At 39.0% G+C, this 20,781-nt stretch overlaps 1 protein-coding gene across 1 annotated transcript in view; it reads right to left on the bottom strand.

Annotated features, from left to right (window-relative positions):
• The window catches only part of egln1a (egl-9 family hypoxia-inducible factor 1a), a 32,028-nt gene that overhangs the window by 4,402 nt on the left and 6,845 nt on the right, over positions 1-20,781 (bottom strand). Inside the window, exon 2 of the mRNA XM_033979636.2 lies at positions 9,557-9,676. Within this exon, the coding sequence (XP_033835527.1) occupies positions 9,557-9,676 (120 nt within the window). The remainder of the gene's footprint in view (positions 1-9,556; positions 9,677-20,781) is intronic.

The following is a 20,781-nucleotide window of genomic DNA, read 5'->3' as shown; positions in this document are numbered from 1 at the left end:
AAGTTATCAAATACAGTCAAAAACTAACAGAACAAGAACTAACAATACAAAAACAATACAAACATAAAAAAGAACAAGATATTAAACAAAACCCACAAAAAAAAAAACAAAAAAAAAACAAAACACCCACCCTGTCACCGCACAGGTAAAATATTTATACCAGGTGCTGTATTTATTCACATGCAACTACGCTGCAACCTATTCTTTTTAAAGAGCTGGGTACAAGTGTAAGAAACGGCCCCATGTCTTCTCAAATACATTGACATTTTGACTGAATGAAAATATAATTTTTTCTAGCTTTAGACGGGACATGACATCCTGTAACCATGAGTGTGAAGGAGGGTTAGCATCCTTCCACCTGAATAAAATAGCTCAGCGTTCCATAAGTAATGCAAAAGCCAAAGAGTATTTTTTTTTGTGGCACTAAAATGTGCATGATCCTCCAAAACACCAAAAAGGGCCAATACAGGGTTTGGTTCCACCCTAATATTGAATATTTGGGACAGAGTGGTAAAAATGTTCCTCCAGTAGGTTTGTAGGTGTGAGCATGACCAAAACATATGGCCAAGAGAGGCCTCAGTCAGGCCACATCGAATGCATAATGGGCTAACTTCAGGGTACATGGAAGACATCCTGCCCCTGGAAATATGTGCTCTATGTAAGACTTTGAATTGAATTAAACAATGGAGAGCACAGAAGGAAGATAAGTAAACAAGTTGGAGGGCAGAAGACCAGACATAATCAGATAGAACAAGACCCAAGTCCTCCTCCCAAGCATTTTTCACTGTGTCCACAGGTGGGCTTTTCAGGTCTAGCATAATATTGTACAACTTAGAGATAAGGCCTTTGGATGGCTTAAACGGCAATATTTCATCCACAGTACCTGCTTGTGTAACAGGTTTTATATTGGACAACTGTGTATTAAGGAAGTGTCGTATCTGAAGATGACGAAAAAAGTCTGAATTTAAACTGTGCAACTTTCAACTGTGCAAATGATGCTATGGTGCCATCTATCAAAAGATCTTTAAAACGTTTGGCTTCCTCTCTATGCCATTTCCAAAAACCCGCATCCATGATTGATGGCTTAAACAAATGATTGATAAGAATAGGGCTCCAGAGTGAGAAATTGGACAGGCCAAAGTGCTTCCTAAATTGTCCCCAAACCTTCAAAGAATGTTTGACAACTGGATTATCAAATAATGTAATGGAGAGTAAAGGTAGGGCAGAGCCCACTGAGGCCAAGGGGGACAGTTTCTGTGAAAAGAGTTCCAATGCAACCCAGTCAGGGCAGTCGGGCTGATCATAATAGTAGGACCAATGCACCAAACATCTCAGGTGGGTCGCCCAATAATAAAAACGAAAATTAGGCAAAGCAAGGCCAACCTGGAGTTTAGATTTTTGGAGATGGATCTTGCTTAGCCGTGGACGTTTGCCCTGCCAAACATATGAAGTTATGAGTGACTCCAGCTGTTGGAAGAAAGCATGAGGAATAAAAATGGGCAATGTTTGGAAAAGATATAAGAATTTCGGTAAGATTACCATTTTAACAGAGTTTACACGGCTCACTAGGGACATTGACAAGGGTGACCATTGAGACATGAGCTGCCTGGCCTGATTCAATAGAACAGCAACATTTTCTTTAAACAGGTCCCTGTGCTTTTTGGTGACAATAACCACAAGATACGAAAACTTGTCATGTTCAACCTTAAAGTTTAAATTAGAAAGATCCAAAATCCGTGCCTTATTGATTGGAAATAGCTCACTCTTGTTGATATTAAATTTTTAACCTGAAAGAGTGCCAAAATGATTGAGCAGCACAAGAGCAGTAGGAATGGATTCACTTGGATTTGACACATATAGCAGGAGATCATCGGCGTAGAGAGAAACCCTGTGCTCCACACCCCCCTCCAAATTCCATATAAGTTATTGCAGGTACGAAGTGCGATAGCAAGTGGTTCTATGGCCAAGTCAAAGAGCATGGGGCTTAAAGGACACCCTTGACAGGTGCCACAGTACAGTCTGAATGGCCTGGACAGTTGGGAATTAGTACGAATCATGGCAGTGGGGTGGGAATAGAGCATACGGATCCATGAGGTAAAGGTGGAACCAAATCTGAATCTGTCCAGCACAGCAAAAAGGTACGCCCACTCGACGCGGTCGAAGGCCTTCTCCACGTCTATAAAAATTATACACTCAAGCCGGTCTTCCTGGGCAGAGTACAAGATATTAAAAAGACATCTAATTTTGAAAAGTTTTTGAAAAATTCTGATGGAAACCCATCTGGGCCAGGGCATTTGTTTCACTGCATGGTATTTATGGCTTTGACTATTTCCAATTCAGAAATTGGCTCTCCCAGTCTTCTTGTAAAGTCTGTTGGGAGTGTGGGAACGTCGAGCCCATCAAGAAAAGTATGAAGAGTATTTGAATTCAAACTGAATTCCGAAGTATACAGTTGAGTATAGAACTCTCTGAAGACCGTGTTGATTTCTATGGGATCTGTGGTGACCTGATCAGTGCCCATCTGGATTTTTGAAATGGCCTGTTTGGATCTAAAACCCCTAAGCTGATTAGCTAGCAATTTGTCTGACTTATCTCCGTTCGTATAAAACCTGGTTTTATTTTTCAGGAGCAGTTGTTCAACCCAGTAGGTAGTGAGCAGGTCGAATCTAGCTTTTAATTCAACTCGTTGTTTATATAGGTCAGGACTTTTATTTTGAGAGTATTGTTTGTCTATTTCACCTATTCGGCGTAAAAGGTCACTTTGTTCCTGATTTGAATTGCGTTTCATCCTGGCTGTATAAGCAATGATCTGACTGTGCTGATAAGCTTTCAAAGTATCCCATAGAGTGAGATAAGAAATATCCGGATTTGAATTGGTGTCCATGAAAAAGGCTATTTCCTTCTCAATAGTCTCTACAAACTTGGCATCTGACAGTAAGGTTGAATTAAAGCGACATTGCCTGCATGTAGGAAGAAGGCCAGATAGCTACCGAAAGAGTAACAGGTGCGTGATCAGATATAACAATTGGTTGGTACTCACAGGAATGCACAAAGGGTATAAGTTGATTATCCAAAATGAAATAGTCAATCCTAGAGTATGAATGGTGCACTTGAGAGAAAAAAGAAAATTCTTTGTCATTTGGGTGTAAAAATCGCCAAACATCACAAATACCAAAATCCATAAGAAAATGATTAATAAGACAAGTCGATTTATTCACTGCACCGGGATTGCCTGAGGATCTGTCCAGAATCGGGTCCAACCAACAGTTAAGGTCGCCACCAAGGATGAGATGATAAGTATTCAAATCTGGCAGTGACGAAAACAAATGTTTGAAAAACTACAGTAATTTTAACACTAATATTATCCAATGTAACAAATACTTTCACTTTCTTGATGCTCAAAAGTAGAAGGACGTTCATATTACCATCTTCTGGGTGTTACCAAGGAAATTACACACCCGTCTTAAAATAACACAACTCCAGTTTCCCCCATCAACTCAAAACATGCACAATAGTTTCTGTGGCAATAGACTGCACTTCTAAATTGTATAATTGTAACAGGAGTGTTTATAAGGAATAAGTAAAAAAAAAAAAAATGAATGAAACATTTTGTGAAAGCAGCAACAGAGACCAGAGACACTGAGGAGGTTAGAAACACAAATATGAGTCTATCAATGTTTTACTTAGATGACGTCAAATGGACCAACAAACCGGGTGAGTGTGACCCAAGGAGGTGGGCAGAAGGGTTTATGTTTATCTATGTTTAGTAGTAGAAGTGGCAATAGTGGCAGCAGAAGTGGTAGTAGCAGCAGCAGCAGTAGCAGTAATAGTAAGGACAGGGCCAAAACATTTATATATATATAAAAAAATAAATAAAAAATGGGTGACTGTGACCCAAGGTGATGAGAAGAGGAGCACAGAGATTCGCTTACTGTGCAGTATTATATATTACTGTGAGTGGTATTTGTAGAAGTAGTAGCAGTAGCAGTATTTGTATTACAAGTTGAAGTTATAGTAGTAATAGTTTTAGTAGTAGTCAAAGCTGAGGATGCATATTAATAGGCAGGTTTATGCTCATCTACGTTAAGTTGCAGAAGTGGTAATAGTAATAGCAGAAGTGGCAGTAGTAGCCGTAGCAGCAACAGTAGTAGCAGCAACAGTAGTAGCAGTAATGGTAGCAGTAGTAGTAGCAGCAATGAGTTACCACAAAAAAATAGGGTAATGGTGTTTTTTCTTTCACATTGTTACAGGTCATACTGTGATATTCATATTGCTCTGCCCTAGTAGTAATAGCAGTAGTAATAAAAGTCAAGTTACCTTTAAATAATATTGGCACTAACCCTCCCTAAGGGTGCGCCCGGCCACTCTGCGGAGGAAGCCCATTTCAGCCGCTTGTATCCGCGATCTTGTCCTTTCGGTCATTACCCAAAGCTCATGACCATAGGTGAGGGTAGGAACGTAGATTGACCGGTAAATCGAGAGCTTCGCCTTCCGGCTCAGCTCCTTCTTTACCACAACGGACCGATACAGCGACCGCATCACTGCAGACGCTGCACCGATCCGCCTGTCAATCTCCCGCTCCATCCTTCCCTCACTCGTGAACAAGACCCCGAGATACTTGAACTCCTCCACTTGGGGCAGAGACTCACCACCCACCCGGAGAGAGCAAACCACCTTTTTCCGGTCGAGAACCATGGCCTTGGATTTGGAGGAGCTGATTCTCATCCCAGCCGCTTCACACTCGGCTGCAAACCGCCCCAGTGCCTGCTGCAGGTCCTGGCTCGAAGAAGCCATCAGGACAACATCATCTGCAAACAGCAGAGATGAAATCCTGTGGTTCCCAAACCAGACCCCCTCCGGCCCCTGGCTGCGCCTAGAAATTCTGTCCATAAATATAATGAACAGAACCGGTGACAAAGGGCAGCCCTGGCGGAGTCCAACATGCACCGGGAACAGGTCTGACTTACTGCCGGCAATGCGAACACAGCTCCTGCTCCGGTCATACAGGGACCGGACAGCCCTTAGCAAAGAGCCCCGGACCCCATACTCCCAGAGCACCCCCCAAAGGACACCACGAGGGACACGGTCGAATGCCTTCTCCAAATCCACAAAACACATGTGGACTGGTTGGGCAAACTCCCATGAACCCTCGAGGACCCGATGAAGAGTATAGAGCTGGTCCAGTGTTCCACGACCAGGACGAAAACCCTAGGGTGAGGAGCTCGGTCACACGGGAGGAGCTCGGAGTAGAGCCGCTGCTCCTACACGTTGAGAGGAACCAGCTGAGGTGGCTCGGGCATCTGCTCAGGATGCCTCCTGGACGCCTCCCTAGGGAGGTGTTCTGGGCATGTCCCACCGGGAGGAGGCCCCGGGGAAGACCCAGGACACGCTGGAGGGACTATGTCTCTCAGCTGGCCTGGGAACGCCTTGGGGTCCCACCGGAGGAGCTGGAGGACGTGTCCGGGGTGAGGGAAGTCTGGGAGTCCCTGCTTAGACTGCTGCCCCCGCGACCCGGCCCCGGATAAGCGGAAGAAAATGGATGGATGGATGGATGGGCACTAACCCTATCCCCAATACTTAAAATTGTATTAACTTTTCTTAAAACTTTTCTCAAAAACGTTCTTTTGGTGCAACTACATTTGAGATATGGTTTGCTTTAGGAGGAACTTCGTCACCTTTTATCACTGTATGACCTTTATGGACTATTAGAAAACATACAAAACGAGACACCCACACATTTCCGGTGGCACGAGGTTGGCTTAACGAAAGAAGATGTATCAGCAGATGTTAGATATTCAATTGCAGACGTGTGTACTTAAAGCTTTTTAATAAAACTAATGCAAAAGGAAAAGTATATTTGTGAGGCAGCTCTCAGCTCACTTTTCAGTCAATGGATCCTAATTTTTCACGGCACTTAAAAAAAATCTAGCTTCATAACCACAATTTTGTACTATATGCAACAAAGTAGTAGCATTTTAAACCCATAACAACGTTTGATTTACAGATTGCATGTGGCTGTTCTTGTAGTATCTGCAAAGGGATGGCAATGTATAATGAAGCTAAAGAGGTGACTGTATATTTTACACCATCATTATAAAAAGTACAATTAACTATATATTTCCTAGGAAAATAACTGTGTTAATCTTGTTTTTATTTTGTGAATTGAACTACTAGTTTGCTTCAGTTTGTGGTCCTTATCATAGATTTTGAATATAGATATTGGCAGCAACAGCAAGAAAATTCATAAAATGTCAGGAGTCATCAAACGAACAAAACAGTAAAGCATTTTGGAAATTTAATCGGTTAGAACAAACATTCTCAGATCGACCCCAACTGTAATGCAACTAAATGTTTAGCCTTAGTTTTGGCAATTACATAACTAGTTAAGCACCTGTCATGGCAAATCGGAGAGACTTATGGCACTGGGATCGGGTTGTATGGACACAGTTACATTCAGAGATTCATCATGTCGACAGGACCCGTGCCAAACAGGAGCAGACAGGAGCAGATGAAATGACACACGAAAATAACTCAAGAATCAAATCTCAAAACGTCAAGAGCCTGTACGTGCCTTCTCTCCGTCCTCAAAAACATAAGACAAATGAGAAAATTCTAATTGATTCATCTAACAGAGCATTTTTCTGCTGGGGGATGTGCCACCTGCTTGCCTCTCGGAGATGTTATTGCCTTACCTAGCATGTTCTACAGTATGGCATGAAAATTAAATCTCTAGAGGAAAGGTCTCGGTAAGAAGGCATTTGTATATTTATTAGCTATTAACACTTCTAATTGAATAGATGCAAGATGGAACAGTTTAATGCCATATGTTGTGGGAAATGGTAAGCTGTTCAATTAGTGACACTTAAAAATAAAAAAAAGAGATGTAAAAATACATACATAATTCTGATTCCTGTAGGCAAAGTAAGTTTATTTTAAAGCACAATTCGTACACAAAGTAATTCAAAGTGCTTTACAGAATAAGAAAGATATTAAGACCACAATACAACTAATCAAAACATAAATAATCTCCATAAAATTAGCATTCCTATAATACACTTGTTTTTAGTACCACCATTTCCGCGTCTATTCTAACTAATCTTGGCCTCGGAAAAAGTCACGTGTTTTAAGGTGATCAGATTCAGATGTTTGCACACAGTCACCGCTAAGGCCAATTCGAAAGGCGTGACTGCTCATCCATAACTCAAGGACTCCCCAAAATTTTATATTTCACCAAAACTTCAAACTTTATATAACACATTTTAGACGTTTCTTCTTTCAATAGCCCTGCCACGATAACAAAGTGTATATCGCTGAAGAAAATATAAGCAATTAGCATTAGTCATTGTATTTCTGTTCGAGGGGTTAGTGTGTGGAACAACCTTGATGATAAATTAAAAAGATCCTAACAATAGAAGATTACAGGACTCAGGAATGATTCATGCGAACTGTCGTGGTTTGTATTTTTTTTCTTTTGTTTACATTTTTAGTCATATGTTGTGGAACTGATGCTGCTTTTCTTTGAATTTGTGTGTGTTATTATTAAAATCGGTTAGGCATTATAAGTATTTTTTTTCTTTACTTCAGCCTAAACCCTTTCGGTCATGATAGAAATGTTATGTACAACCTTATACAAGTTGAATAATGTTTGATTGAATGTAATAACTGAATAAATATCTATCTAATAATACTGAAACAAATTCATCCTGGGGACATAATAACGCTAAAGCAAGATTATTCCCCAAAAAATGGATGTACAGTATTGTTAAAAGCTTGAGCTGCTATGAATAAATAGCCAAATAAAAATCTTCAGTTAGTTTGTATCTAGTCAACAGCCGTCAACAGCTCAAACCTTATCATTGTACAGAAGAATAACAAAATGTTTCACTCATACAATGAAGTACCCATCATAAATACAGTACCACCCCCTCCCTCCGCCCCAATCTATAATATTCTGAACAATAATAGTATTTATTGTGAGAGGCCAACATAAATGAAACCCACTTTGTCCAACTCAAATTCAACATACTGCAGCAAACTCGGTGTAAACAACAACTCAATCATCCTGAAAATTCTGTTACCGTTTTTTCCCCTAATGCAGCCCCCGTTTCCAGGCAACCGCATTCTATAACCACATTCTGGAATCATCACCGCCCTAATCAAACCAACGAGAAGCCACAGCGACGACGCAACTGTGATCTAGAGGACGGTTCGTTTGAAAGAGCTGAAAACGGTCGCTATAGATGCCGCATGACTGACTGGAGAGTGGTTAAGGGCATAAGCGCAGGATTTGATGCTCGACAGACTGCCGTGTTAAATAACAGGGGACGTGAGGGCACTACAGACTAAATAATGCAGAGGAAAACTTATCTAACTGCTGGATAAAAAGTGTGTGAGTGAAAGTAGGACACATAGAGTAGCATGACGTTTGTACAACAGCTTGTGGCTATAAATGAGGTGTGGTTTGATAAGCGCTATACAGGGCAAATTATGGCTGCTAAGGAGTGTTATATAAAAAGGTAATTCAGAGTTCACTTATGAAAAAGATATTCGGCCTATAGGACTATATAGGGTAAATATATAGTGAATGAAATAGATTTATAAAACTCCAACTGAATGATTAATGTTTCAAATCTATGCATATTAAGAATTTAAGATGCACTATTTAACTTTCCTGTCGCCTGCTGGTCTTCATGGGGGATGTTATTTTCTGAAATGCTACACAGTGTGGCATTTAACTAATGAATCTGGCTTTAATTAAATAACAGACATTTTTATTGGTAGAAAACACCAAGAATGCATTATAAGATCTGTAAGATGAACCATGAGGCAGAGGCTATAGCACTTTTAGTGTTTAGTTAAGTTTAATTTAAATAAGGCACAAAAAGATGATCTAATAACAGTCCATCTAGCTAGCAACTAAAGTTCAATCAGAAACATTACCATTTGAAAAAAGGGAGAGGGTGGAAAAAGTGTCATTGGAAAATTGAATGCATTGTCTGGTTAAAGCGTCTTCTTTGTTCATCGTTCCTTTCAAAGATTTAAAGATTGACTGTCAAACTGCCACAGTGGGTGGAACTATGGTATTGCTAACAATCAGAAAAATGTGCCAAATATTGAGTCTGTTGCCTAATCTATGAAACCTAGATGATAATTTATGTCTTTTCTTGCAGAAGTATGGCCGTTATAGTTGAATGACAGTACACGGGCGTGGCAGGATTAGCAGGATCCTGACTTTTAAATGAGATTATGAGGGAAAGGCAGAGTGGTATTCTGACACTGCAGCTTTGATGTTGAGGATATTAAGAGACCATAACTCTGGTTCAGGACAGATGTACCTCATTTTCAAAAGATCTACATTTACATATTTATAGTAGGGATGCACCAATACCGATACCAGTATCGGGTATCCTCCAATACCCGGTACCAGTATTCGTACTCGTCAATACCAAGACCATATGGGTATGGCCATGGTTAAAGTAAGAGGACACTGACTGTTACGGTAAAAGTAAACAGCATTTTTAATCATTAAAACACATTGACTTATTACTACACATACCTTGACGTCCCAGTCTTTGTTTAGGTAGTATATGCAAGTTACACAGCGCCCGTCGCCATTCGGATTGTCCACATGACGAACATACCCTGTGCCGTTTCCGGGATAACACGCAACCATCGCCTGGAAAAAGAAACATTTAAGACCATTAATTACACAGGTAGACAATTTAGCACTGTACACACACAGAATAGACAATATTCACGATCTGATAAAATTAACATAGCAAAGGTACTTTTAATTCATTTTTATGTATTGAATTTTAACAAACTTGGTGTCTTGCTTCACACATGGATATACAAAGCTGGCAAACAAGCAAGAAAAATGCTTATTGTAATATAACATTGATATAACATGTAATTTTGACTTAACACTACAGCTTAAGTCTAAATTGTAAATATGTTTTTTTTGTGTGTTAAACATGGGGCTGTCAATACTAGTTTGGTAATGGCAATTTCTTTTATTGTTCATGTAAATTTTTTGAGTTGTCCAAAAATGTAATTTTGTAACAACACTAGACCACACTTGTTTACCTGCACTAGACATGTTTACTGACAGACAATTTAACCAAAATATATTCTTTATTAAGTGTAATGTGTAAACTACTACATACTACTGACATTGTTTATGATGCAGTCCGGCCATAGAGTGCCTGTCGTGGCTATCTTATAACCCACTAAAAACCAGTAATCATATGATGTGAATGATATACTTACAAAAAAGTCAAAAGGAAAAAGCAGGTTCTAGTATCTGTTCTGAAATAAAGTAATATTTTTGTTGCTATAATAATTAATTGAAGATAATTCACCATGTTTAAGGACTATACAGTTGTTTCTTGCCCAGAGCACATTTCTGGCTGCTGATATTGGATTTTGGCACAACCACATTGCATTGTCTTCCTCTCACCTGAATCATGAGTGAAAGAGCTGTTTACACCACAGCTGTCCCATTATAAACTTTAAACTACAGAGGAAACAAACCGGAGATATCACGCTACACGTCCACTTCCCATCATCCCCCCTGTCCCATTAAAGACCCCCATGATCGTTTGGGTGTTGGCACTTAACCCCTATGCACTCCTGTAAACTACTGAGTAAACAGCTCGCCTATCCCCCCGGAGGATGGGATGCACAAGCGGGGACAAGTACAGCGCCTCCAGGAGTCACAGTTGTACTGAGAAACTATCACAACTTTATCAGTACTTGCTACTGCTTGTGCTCAACTTGAGGCAGAGAGAAGGAGCTCAAGTGTCTGAACAAATAAGTTCAAGCCCTCATACATCTGAGCTGTGATATAGCAAACAAAACGGCTACAGTGTGAACACAGATCTATCAACATAACTATTTATATAAACTAACCTTTACAGAAATGACTGCAACCTGAACCCAAGTAAGATCAGTATGAGTTTCATATTTATAAAAGTGCAATACACATGAAATCTAATATATATATTTTTATTTTTTCAGTCAGAGCTATAGAAAATGAATATAATGCAGCATTTGTGCAATGCCTGTTATTCAATTTGCTTAAACACTCAACAGTCCATTTGATTACACCAGACTACAACGTATGGACTGAATATACTCAACATAATCAATCTTGAAATACTTTAATACACAGCTGTGGCTCTCAAACTTTCACACCAAGTACAACCAAAGAAAAAGACTTCGCTTTCTGAGTACCACCAGATCTAAATCATGTTTATTACTGGAAAGGCCTGGCCTAATCTCAAGCTAAACCAGATCTAAAACTGGACTACATCATTTCCGCTGTAGTTCTAAACAAAAAGTGGATAAAATTAACTCTAAATTAGGCAGAAGAGCTGTCCCCAGTACCACCTAAAGGAGCTCACCTACCACCAGTTTTTGCAAGATTGACCATAAAGTCAGACAGATAAGCAGAAGTCATTTAAGTCTTTTTGTTTTTATTACAAAGCACTCGCACACAACACTCCCAAAACAAGCATAGTCTACAATTCATTTCTTCTTCGCGTCCCGACCTTACGTGCAAACTTGGTAATTCATTAGGTTGAGTGGACACTGTGTTTAACATGACTGTGCCTTGGATGAGCCATCTGAATTTGCTTTCAAGTGCAACCATTGATTTTCACACTCTTTCCACTTTTCCAGTAATTGTCTCCTCCAATTAATATTCCAAGTGCTTCTGTCTCCATTCCACTCACTGCTGTGTTTGCTAAATGCATGGCTTTTTTCTCTAGCTCTGCAGGCACCTCACCTCATGCAAACACGGGGGGTTTAAGAGCACTCATTTTAATGCTTTGGTCATTTCTTATATTGCTCAATTTTATTTTTACTACATTGCATTTGACTTGTGTTGGGCCTTCGAAACCAACCGTGTGCAGATTCAGTGTTTCTTCCCCAACTTTGGGCGGGTTTAGCACATGAGAAATGTCTTTACGCAAAAAGCTGCATTGGCTTCATCCATTGAAAAGACAGCAAGTTAATTGTCTTTTGGCAGGTGTTTCAATCCAAACAGTGGTGGTTTGGAACAGCAATTGAAATTATGGTGTTTGTTTTTGCATTTGCATTTCTGTTTTTCATCATTTCATTGTGTGCACAGTGTTTTAAAGTGACAATTACATTTTTCAAAATGAATTGCTTTTGTACGGCAATCTTTGGCCACATGCCTTGTTCCAAAACAGATAAAACATCTCCCATTTCCTTTTAATTTTTCACGTTTTCAGATACAGTGATTTCATTGTAATCTTTGGACACATGATCATGGTTATCACAGAAAAAACATGAGTTTCTTTCAAACGAATTTCATTCATATTGTTGAGAAGTATAAAGTGCACTCATGATTTGATTGGGTTTTCTGTGCATTTCTCAGTGACTTTGCAAGTCTCTTATACGTTCATTATTTATGCATTCTCAACTACAACATGCTCATGTTTGTTGTGCACTCTTGGCTTTCTACTTTTTTTTTAATTCAATGAGTTCATCAACTTTCCAAACATGGTCATCAGCTTTACATTCTTTACTGGATTCTAAACTCATTTCTTTTGGAATGAATTTCATTGAAATGGGACCCAGTAAGCTACCGTAAGCATCAGAGACAACGCCCATGGATGAAAGGCTACGAATCTGAACTTTACAGTCATCGTACAAAGATCTGAGAGCCTTGATATCATTAACATTTTTCTCAGGATTTAAGTTCAGCAGCTTGGTCATATGGGCATTAATAATTCAATCTTTTTTGTCCAAATCGGTTTTGAAGCTGTTGGATTATGAATTATTGTCATAATTAGTCTCTGACAATGACAAGCCAGTGACTACATTTGCTGCAGCACCCGGCAGACAGGATCTTAAATAACTCAATTTGTAGGTTTTCCTTAGACTGGGATTTTTGAGAAGAGCACTCTCAAATTACAAGTTTGGGTAGCTTTACATTTGGGTACTCTCCATCGCAATACACTGATTGACCACCTTCTTGCAGTGGTCCTTTGAGTGCTTATTTTAGTTTTAGTACGTATTCATCGTCTCTTTGTGTTCTTGAAATGTGACACTTCATTTTCCAAATCTTCTGTCTGTGTTTCATTTTCAGCTTCGTCTATTTTCATCAAACTTTTCTCTTTATCAATCAATACTTGGAACATTTCCTCCAACTCGTTCACCACTTTTACATATCACTTTGCTGAGTTAGGCTCGGATTGACGCTCTCTTTTTCTTTAGATGTTCCAGTTCATCCTTTGCCCGTCAGCGTGGTTCTCTTTGCAAACTAAGAATCTCTTTTCCTTCCCATGTCTCGAGTTTTCAGCATCAAACTTTTGCAAGAATTACCAGGAGGAAGCGCGTTTTGGATAGAGTGCGTTCACTTTATGCACCAAAAGAGCTTGTCGGTTTACAAAATATTACAATATATTAGTTTTAATAATCACATCTCAAAAAAGCACATTTGTATACCATCTGCAGTATAATCATTTCACCCCTGATATTGCATACTAAAATCCAATACTTGACATTTCCATATTGCATAATTTTTGTGTCATTTCTGTGTTGGCGTTCAGTTTGCGCGCCTGATTTTTTATTTATGCAACTGCATGTACATTAAATATGACGTCCCAGTGTTATTTTCCTCTATGTGACCGTGGCTGCTTGCGTCAGTCCACATTGTGTTGCCGATGCAGGTTACCACTGGAATGTATAGTATCAGGGTCTTCAAGGCGGAAAACAGCCAATATATGACAAGGGGGGGGGGGGGGGGGGGGGGGGGGCGCTAAACTATGACGCATAGTTCAACAAAGGGGCGGGGCCAAGGACAAGAGGGGGAAAAAAAAGACGAAAACAGTAAAGCCAGGAGTCAGTGTGAGTGGCATACAACCTGACAAAGAGCTTGTGCTAGTGTATTTAGAGGGACATAGGAAAAAGGGAGAGAGGAAGAGAGGAGAAGGAATAGGAGAGGTATAAGAGAAAAGAGAGAGGGAGTAGAGTAACAAAGAGTAGAGAAGGGGAGGATAGGTGAGAAGTAAGAAAAGCGATGATGAGGGGGGAGAGAGACAGAGCGAGAGAGAAGGGAGGAAGAGAGAAAAGGGAAAGAGGTACATAAAAGAAGAGAAAGAAATAAAGTAAGGTAGAGGGGTAGGCCTAACGATAGACAGGAGAAGAGAGAGTATAAAGAGAGGAAGCAAGAGAGCACAAGAGAATGGAAGCTGGTGGAGAGAGGGAGGAGAGAGCGAGGGGTGGGGCAGCTCGGAGGACGATTTGAGAGAAGAGTGAACTGCGGTAAACTTTGACTCCTGGCCTTCCTCCAGAGGGAGCAATGTTTTAATGGTCGTGCTACGTGCAGAGCGTGAGGGAAGGTCTAATCCTCTGTCCCCCCCCTCCTCCCTCCCTCCAACTGCTGCTGAGACCATGACAGGCTAAAACACAGGAAAGTCCAACTGTACTACAGTAGTGTAAGGGGGGCGGAGAGGGGGCTGAAAGGAAATGTAAAATTGTGTTTTTTCTGACGAGTACTGAGAATTATTTGTGAATTGGCAAGTCATCTTTCAAAACCAAAATCAAAACAGGTTCAGGAGTATTAACATTTGCACAGTAAGAAATATGAACTGCTACATGAAGCAGTTAGGAACATGTTTGTAAAGGTTTAAACAATGGGGTTAGCATGTTTTATAGATTGCAAGAGGTCATTTTGTTCACTGCAGAGCAAAAATATGCTTTCTAAATAAATAACTGCAGCCAATTTGCCAATTACAACCATTCAAATGAAATTCCATGACATGTGGTTTTGCAGCCCTATATGGCTTTTTGGATGGTTAAGTATAATAACATGTATTTTTTGACAATTCAAGCTTGAGACTAGTCATTGAAGTGAATTGAATAGGGCATGTTAGCAATAAACAGACTAGTCCACTGCATAAAAACCTCAAGTTTAAAACTGGATTCTGTGCAACATTGAATTTAATTTATGATAAGGCCGGGTAGTAAACATGTCATCCAGATAAAACCTTTGCAAATTTGAGGAAATAATGAGACCATAGCAGCAACAAATCTGCAGGATTTAAATTTGAATATGTGAAAGATGGATGCCTAAAAGGGCTACATCAATAAGCCACAGTGGTGTACAGACTGGTGTAATGGTATGAAAATGATGGTAACATTAGAATTTGGGATGTTTCACCACACAAACCAGGTTAGTCACAATGTTATTTTAGGTAGAAACATTTGAATGTCATGTTGGGAGTGTCAATGGTAAAAGTTTACAGCAGCAGTGGATGAAATGTCAATAGTCAAATATAAGGCATCCCAAAAACAAAAACATGACTAGTTTACATAAGCATACAGGGAAAATAGTAGTACTTTAGACCGTTTCTGTCATGCGAGTATTGATTTTTTTTTGCAACCATTATGTTTTAGACTAGATTAAATGGCTCTGTAAAGGGTATTAATAAAAACTACAAATGAGGCTGAAAATGCATTATTAAAAATTGACCAACACAATCACAGTTTATATGTGCTGCATTTTGGGCTGTAAAATCATAAAGGCTCCAATTAGATAATAGACTGTGCTCTGCAAAGAACAAAATATCCTGTCTTAATTGAAAAATCTTGTTGTACCTGCAGTTTCGACCTCTACAAACATTTTCAGAAATGAATGGGATTATTGGGTTAGTTTGTAAGTTAATATTTCAGTCTTTTATCCCCGAACCTTAACTTTACACACCTATTGTACATGTAACTGCAATCACAATACTCTGTGCAGTATGGCAGCCCTACTACTTTATGCAATGATTTGTCACTAAATAAAATATGACCAGGAATGTAGCAGTGAAATATATTAATATGTATTGTCCCGTTACAATTGAGATAGTTTTACACAAGCAGCTGCTAAATAAAAGGATTTAGCATTGAGAATGTTTTAAAATCATTATAATAACAAAAAACTCAACTTTCTGGACATGCAGCAGTTACATTCTGAGGACTAACTTTGTTCCATATAAAAGATGATTCAATTTTGATTCAACACTATAACTAAAATTGTAACATTGTGCCGTGTTTAATGCATAGCTGTTTAATAACTCCACCTCGCTTATCACACACTGAAATATTACCTAAATAATGAACTTAAATATTACCTAAATAATGTAATTCCCATCCACTCCACTTCATTTGTATACATTTCATTTTTCCACTTGACCCCATTACCTTGACCTTTGACCTTTATCCTTATCAGAGTTGGCTTTTTCAAGGCTAACGGTTCTTCCTCATTCCTGACCTCACTGTTGTGCTGTGTGTTTACTGCATTCCTCCAACGCAACTTCTAAGGCCATTTACACTGAAGAAGGATCCAGTTATTATCGAGTCAACGAGAGGTCACATCCAGGAAGTTTTCAGTTTGGCCCCAAAAAAAAAAAAAAAAAAAAAAGGAGGGGGAGGACTATAAACACAACACAGAGTGAATGAGTACTATTTACAACAATGTTATGATCCATGGGGAAGTTACCAGGAATTTGACAGTTTTCTGGAATTAGTGTTTATAGAGAGGGGGTTGTAGTGACATTTTTCAGGGTATTGTGTATAATACAGGGATCAAGTCATAACTAATACAGTAAAGGCAAATATAACAAACTAGGGCTGCAAGATTTATCACAGTTAACTCAAAATAGCAATTTGAACAGTGACAAGTAGCTAGAGAATTTCCTTGGCAAACAACAAAATATCTTTATATTAAAAAACACACGCTTATGCCACCGACACCCATAATAACTTAAGAGCAGATTTATACCACAAAAAAACATTTTAAATCTACAATACTGTTAAAAAAATCAGCTGAAATAAATAAACAGAATGAAATAATGCAGTAGTTTGCATCTGTAATGAGTCATAGAAGTTATCATTTAATCCTTATACAGCTCAAATCTCATCGTACAGCCAAAAAATAATCAAAAATCTCCCAGTAGTGAAAAGAAAATGAATACATGATAAATATTAACCCCCCAAAAATATTCTTCCAGCTATCATATACCAGGAGATGAAACAATAAAGCAAACAATATGATAAGTCGATATAATAATTATTGTGACAGGCCTACCTGCAGTTTAAGCCTCTACAAACATATTCTGAAATGCATGTGATAATTGTAGAGGTTCATATTTCACTCTTCTCTGAAATGTTAAAGTTCCTTGATGTGTTTAAAATGTTAACTTTGAACAGAACCCTTAAAACATAAATTCCACATCTAATCAGAAACTGTTCTCAAAATTGTTCAGTACATAGCTGAACAAATCTGATGCAACAACAGTTATGATTACTAAAGACAGAGCTAGCAGTCCCTACCAGGAATCATTTTAAAAATACAACTATTACTCATTCAAAAAGAAGAATTGGTAACACCGGGACTCAACAAGCCAAATGCCGGTAAATTAATTTCAGCTGTTAACAATATTACTCTCTACCCACTTTGCTCTCTTTCAAAATTGCTGGCACAGAAAAACACTAATCGGTTTGTAAAATTAAAGTCCTGCCACAGAAGCAAGTGAGAAAAATAGTTGGGCTGTGCAATTTCATTTGACTAGATTGAGTAAAAGCATGTGGTTTGGAGAAGAGTTCAGACACAGGCAGAAATGTGACAAATGTTTTTACTTTTTTAAATAGTAAATATTAAAAGGTCTGTCCTCTTCATGTCCTCGTCACGCCATGAAAAAGTGACCAAAATATAACTGTTGCAGGGAGTTACATGTCACAGTAAACTTATAGTTACTTCAAAACTCTGGCAAAAAAACCCATACTTCCATGGCTAAAATAGAAACAACTGAAAAAGTCTTGCCACAGACGCGAGTGAGCAAAATAAGTTATCAATTTTTCATTGTTGTGGACTAAAATAAACTAAGCACTGGCAAAGAACCTGTTTTTTTTCCATCGCTGAAATAGTACCACTTGAGCTTTGTCTTATTTTTACCGGTTGCTCTGGGAAAACCTCCTGCTGCATGTCGGCCGTTGTGTTGAAGACAGTGTTATCTCCGTCACGTCAGGCACGCACCGCTGTTTATTTTTCTGACAGAAGACCTTAGACATGTGCAAGTCAGGCTCAAATAAACCAGGCTCAGACTAGATCAAGCCTGACAAGCAACCGGAGCCTATCTGATAAAAGAGAACATGAGCTTAGAACTTACTGTAAACTGACAAATCTATGAGCCCATCTCTACAACATTCACACACAAACTTAAAACTATAGTGTTGTTGGTTACTGTTGTTGGGAGGGACTTCTGTAAGAAATGTCTCAGCCAACCACTGTTTTGGATATTGCAATAACAACATGAAGCCAATATTTAAATGCTCACGTAGACAAAGGGCCTAGTATACTAAATCGTGTTTGCGTTAGCATGTGGATCAAGGTTGAGTCAGTGTTAGTGTGTCAGTATTAGTGACCAAGTCTTGCATTAAATCATATTAAGATTTTCCATGATTGGGCCTTAAACCAGAAAAAGAGAAACGTGTCTATTAATACATTAGAACATGTTGCATAGAAGCTAATGAATCTGTTAAATGTTAATGCTCCAAGTGTCGGGTCATTAGTTAATCTTCAAATGCCATAGAACTTAAGGTAGCGACGTGAAGTGTGAACTCAAGCAGATAGGTTTAGTCCAAAAAGATATACGATTTGTGGTAAAATTGAAGCTTTAAATTTAAAACTTTCAAGGAAATCAAAAATAAATAGGGATATTTCCAACATCGATTACATATTTGTTAAATCTGATACAAAGTCTAGTCTCAATTCAAGCAGACAGACTCCCTCTACTTGACTGAGGACATCCACTCCTAAGGACAAAGTGACTCAAAGTGTGGGACCCAGCGCCCGGTATGCTATGGCCCAGGACAGTCCTGCTCTGTCAGCGGGACAGTGCTGTACCCTACAGAGGAAATCCCTGCATCAGCCAATGACCCACTTATTTCTTTTCTTCTGTACAGTGTCCCACGAAAAATAGGGGGGTATATAGGACCCGGCCGCTTCCCTTCACCCTAAATATGCTGTGTACTGAAGAGGAAATGCACACAGTCACTAGTCTCAAAATGAATCAAGGAAAATGGGGGTAGGTGGGTGTTAGAAGTTTGCTTATGTGTGGTTGGCAAAAGATGAGTAAGGAATGTGCTAAAGTGCATCGCTATAACAGAACTAACTTACTGAACTTGTCTTGAAGGTTAAAGTGATGCTGTTTCAAGCAAGACGGGGAAGCCACTTTTGCAATAATGTAAAGCAATAACCCCAACAACAGCAGGCCTTCCATGAGGAACGCTCTGGCAATAGCGGTAATTTATTAATTAAATCACATTTAATCAGGGCTTGGTTTGAAAAATGCATGCCCTTGGACGGTGAAAGGCAGTCAAGGAAGCCACACTCCACAGACTCCACTGCATCAGCTGGGAATCACCCTCTGTGCCAAAAGTCAGATGCTGCAAACAGAATCGCCTCTAATGATAAAATACATTCTAGTTTTAATAAATGAAACTATAGTAAACGAAAAGAAAAGTTAGGGCTGGAAGATTAGGAAAAAATGCATAATGATGTATTTGTCTTCATATTGATCGATCCCAATTAGATTTTAATGTTGCTTGTCAAAAACGCATGGCTCTCTACATTATTTCATGAACATAAACAATCAATGCTATTTAGCCCCCAAAATAGTCCACTTTACTCTGCCAAAGCCTGAAATCTGCTCTAAACCAAATTCTCTTACTGACAGACAAGTGCTAGTAGACCTCTCCATTAAAATTACCCAAGACGATCGTTGCCGATTAGAAATGAATCTGAGTTTAATCAAAATTTGATTAATTGCTCAGCCCTAAAAGATGTATGAATCAACTTTCCCTCTGCAAAGCACGGTCTGTTTAGCAGTAGTTTCTAGCTCTGACTCAGCGCCTCCACCCAGAGCCACATTAAATGAGATCAGAGTTTAAAGGATGAGCCTTTGAAACCTCTCTGTGCCAATAGAATTTCATAACCGCTACAACAGCACAGTTAGTGCATGGGTCGATATGAAAGTGCAAGCAGTACAGATATGGGATAGGGGCTTTATATTCTGTTGAGCACTGTAAAGTTGCTGTTAATTTAAACCATTTGCTGCAGTCCAAACTTTCATAGTGCATTCCTCCAATTCGTCATAATGCGTTTAAAAGTGTGTTTCAAGCTAGATTGGAGTTTTGCCGTCATGCCACCACTAACAACAACTAGCATGCTAACAGCAAACCAGCATTATGCGTTTGTGAAATCCCTCAATCATCCAGATATGATCCAGAGCAAAAGAAAAAATTCAATTCTGTCAAATGGACAAAAAGTTATTTGAGTGAATGTTTTGCTGCTCATCCAAGTCACTTCTTTTCCAGAACTGACCAGCTTATTTTCTTTTAGCATTATATGTTGTTATGAGTATGGCATTAAACATATATCTTGCATATTATTCAATTACAGACATTGCTCAAAAATACCTATATTGTGAGTGGGCTCGTCTCTCCAAAAATCCGAGCAGTCGCCCGTTTTTCTTCATGAAAGAGATATGTTAGGGTTATTTTGTACAGACAAAGCAATAACATCTCCATGGAGACAAAATGCATATAGTGCACCTTTAAGCCAACAGCTACAGCTAAACACATCTATGACTTATTTCTTAAAATAGACTCAAACAAACACTCAATAGAATACTTCTATACATAATTCATGCTTATAGAGCCATTAGCAGACGTGGACTGTGAGAGAGGGCAGAATACCATTAT

Source organism: Periophthalmus magnuspinnatus, chromosome 15, assembly GCF_009829125.3.
Source record: "Periophthalmus magnuspinnatus isolate fPerMag1 chromosome 15, fPerMag1.2.pri, whole genome shotgun sequence".
Lineage (NCBI taxonomy): Eukaryota > Metazoa > Chordata > Actinopteri > Gobiiformes > Gobiidae > Periophthalmus > Periophthalmus magnuspinnatus.
The sequence above is the reverse complement of the archived record's forward strand: the minus strand, read 5'-3'. Positions and strand labels throughout refer to the sequence as shown.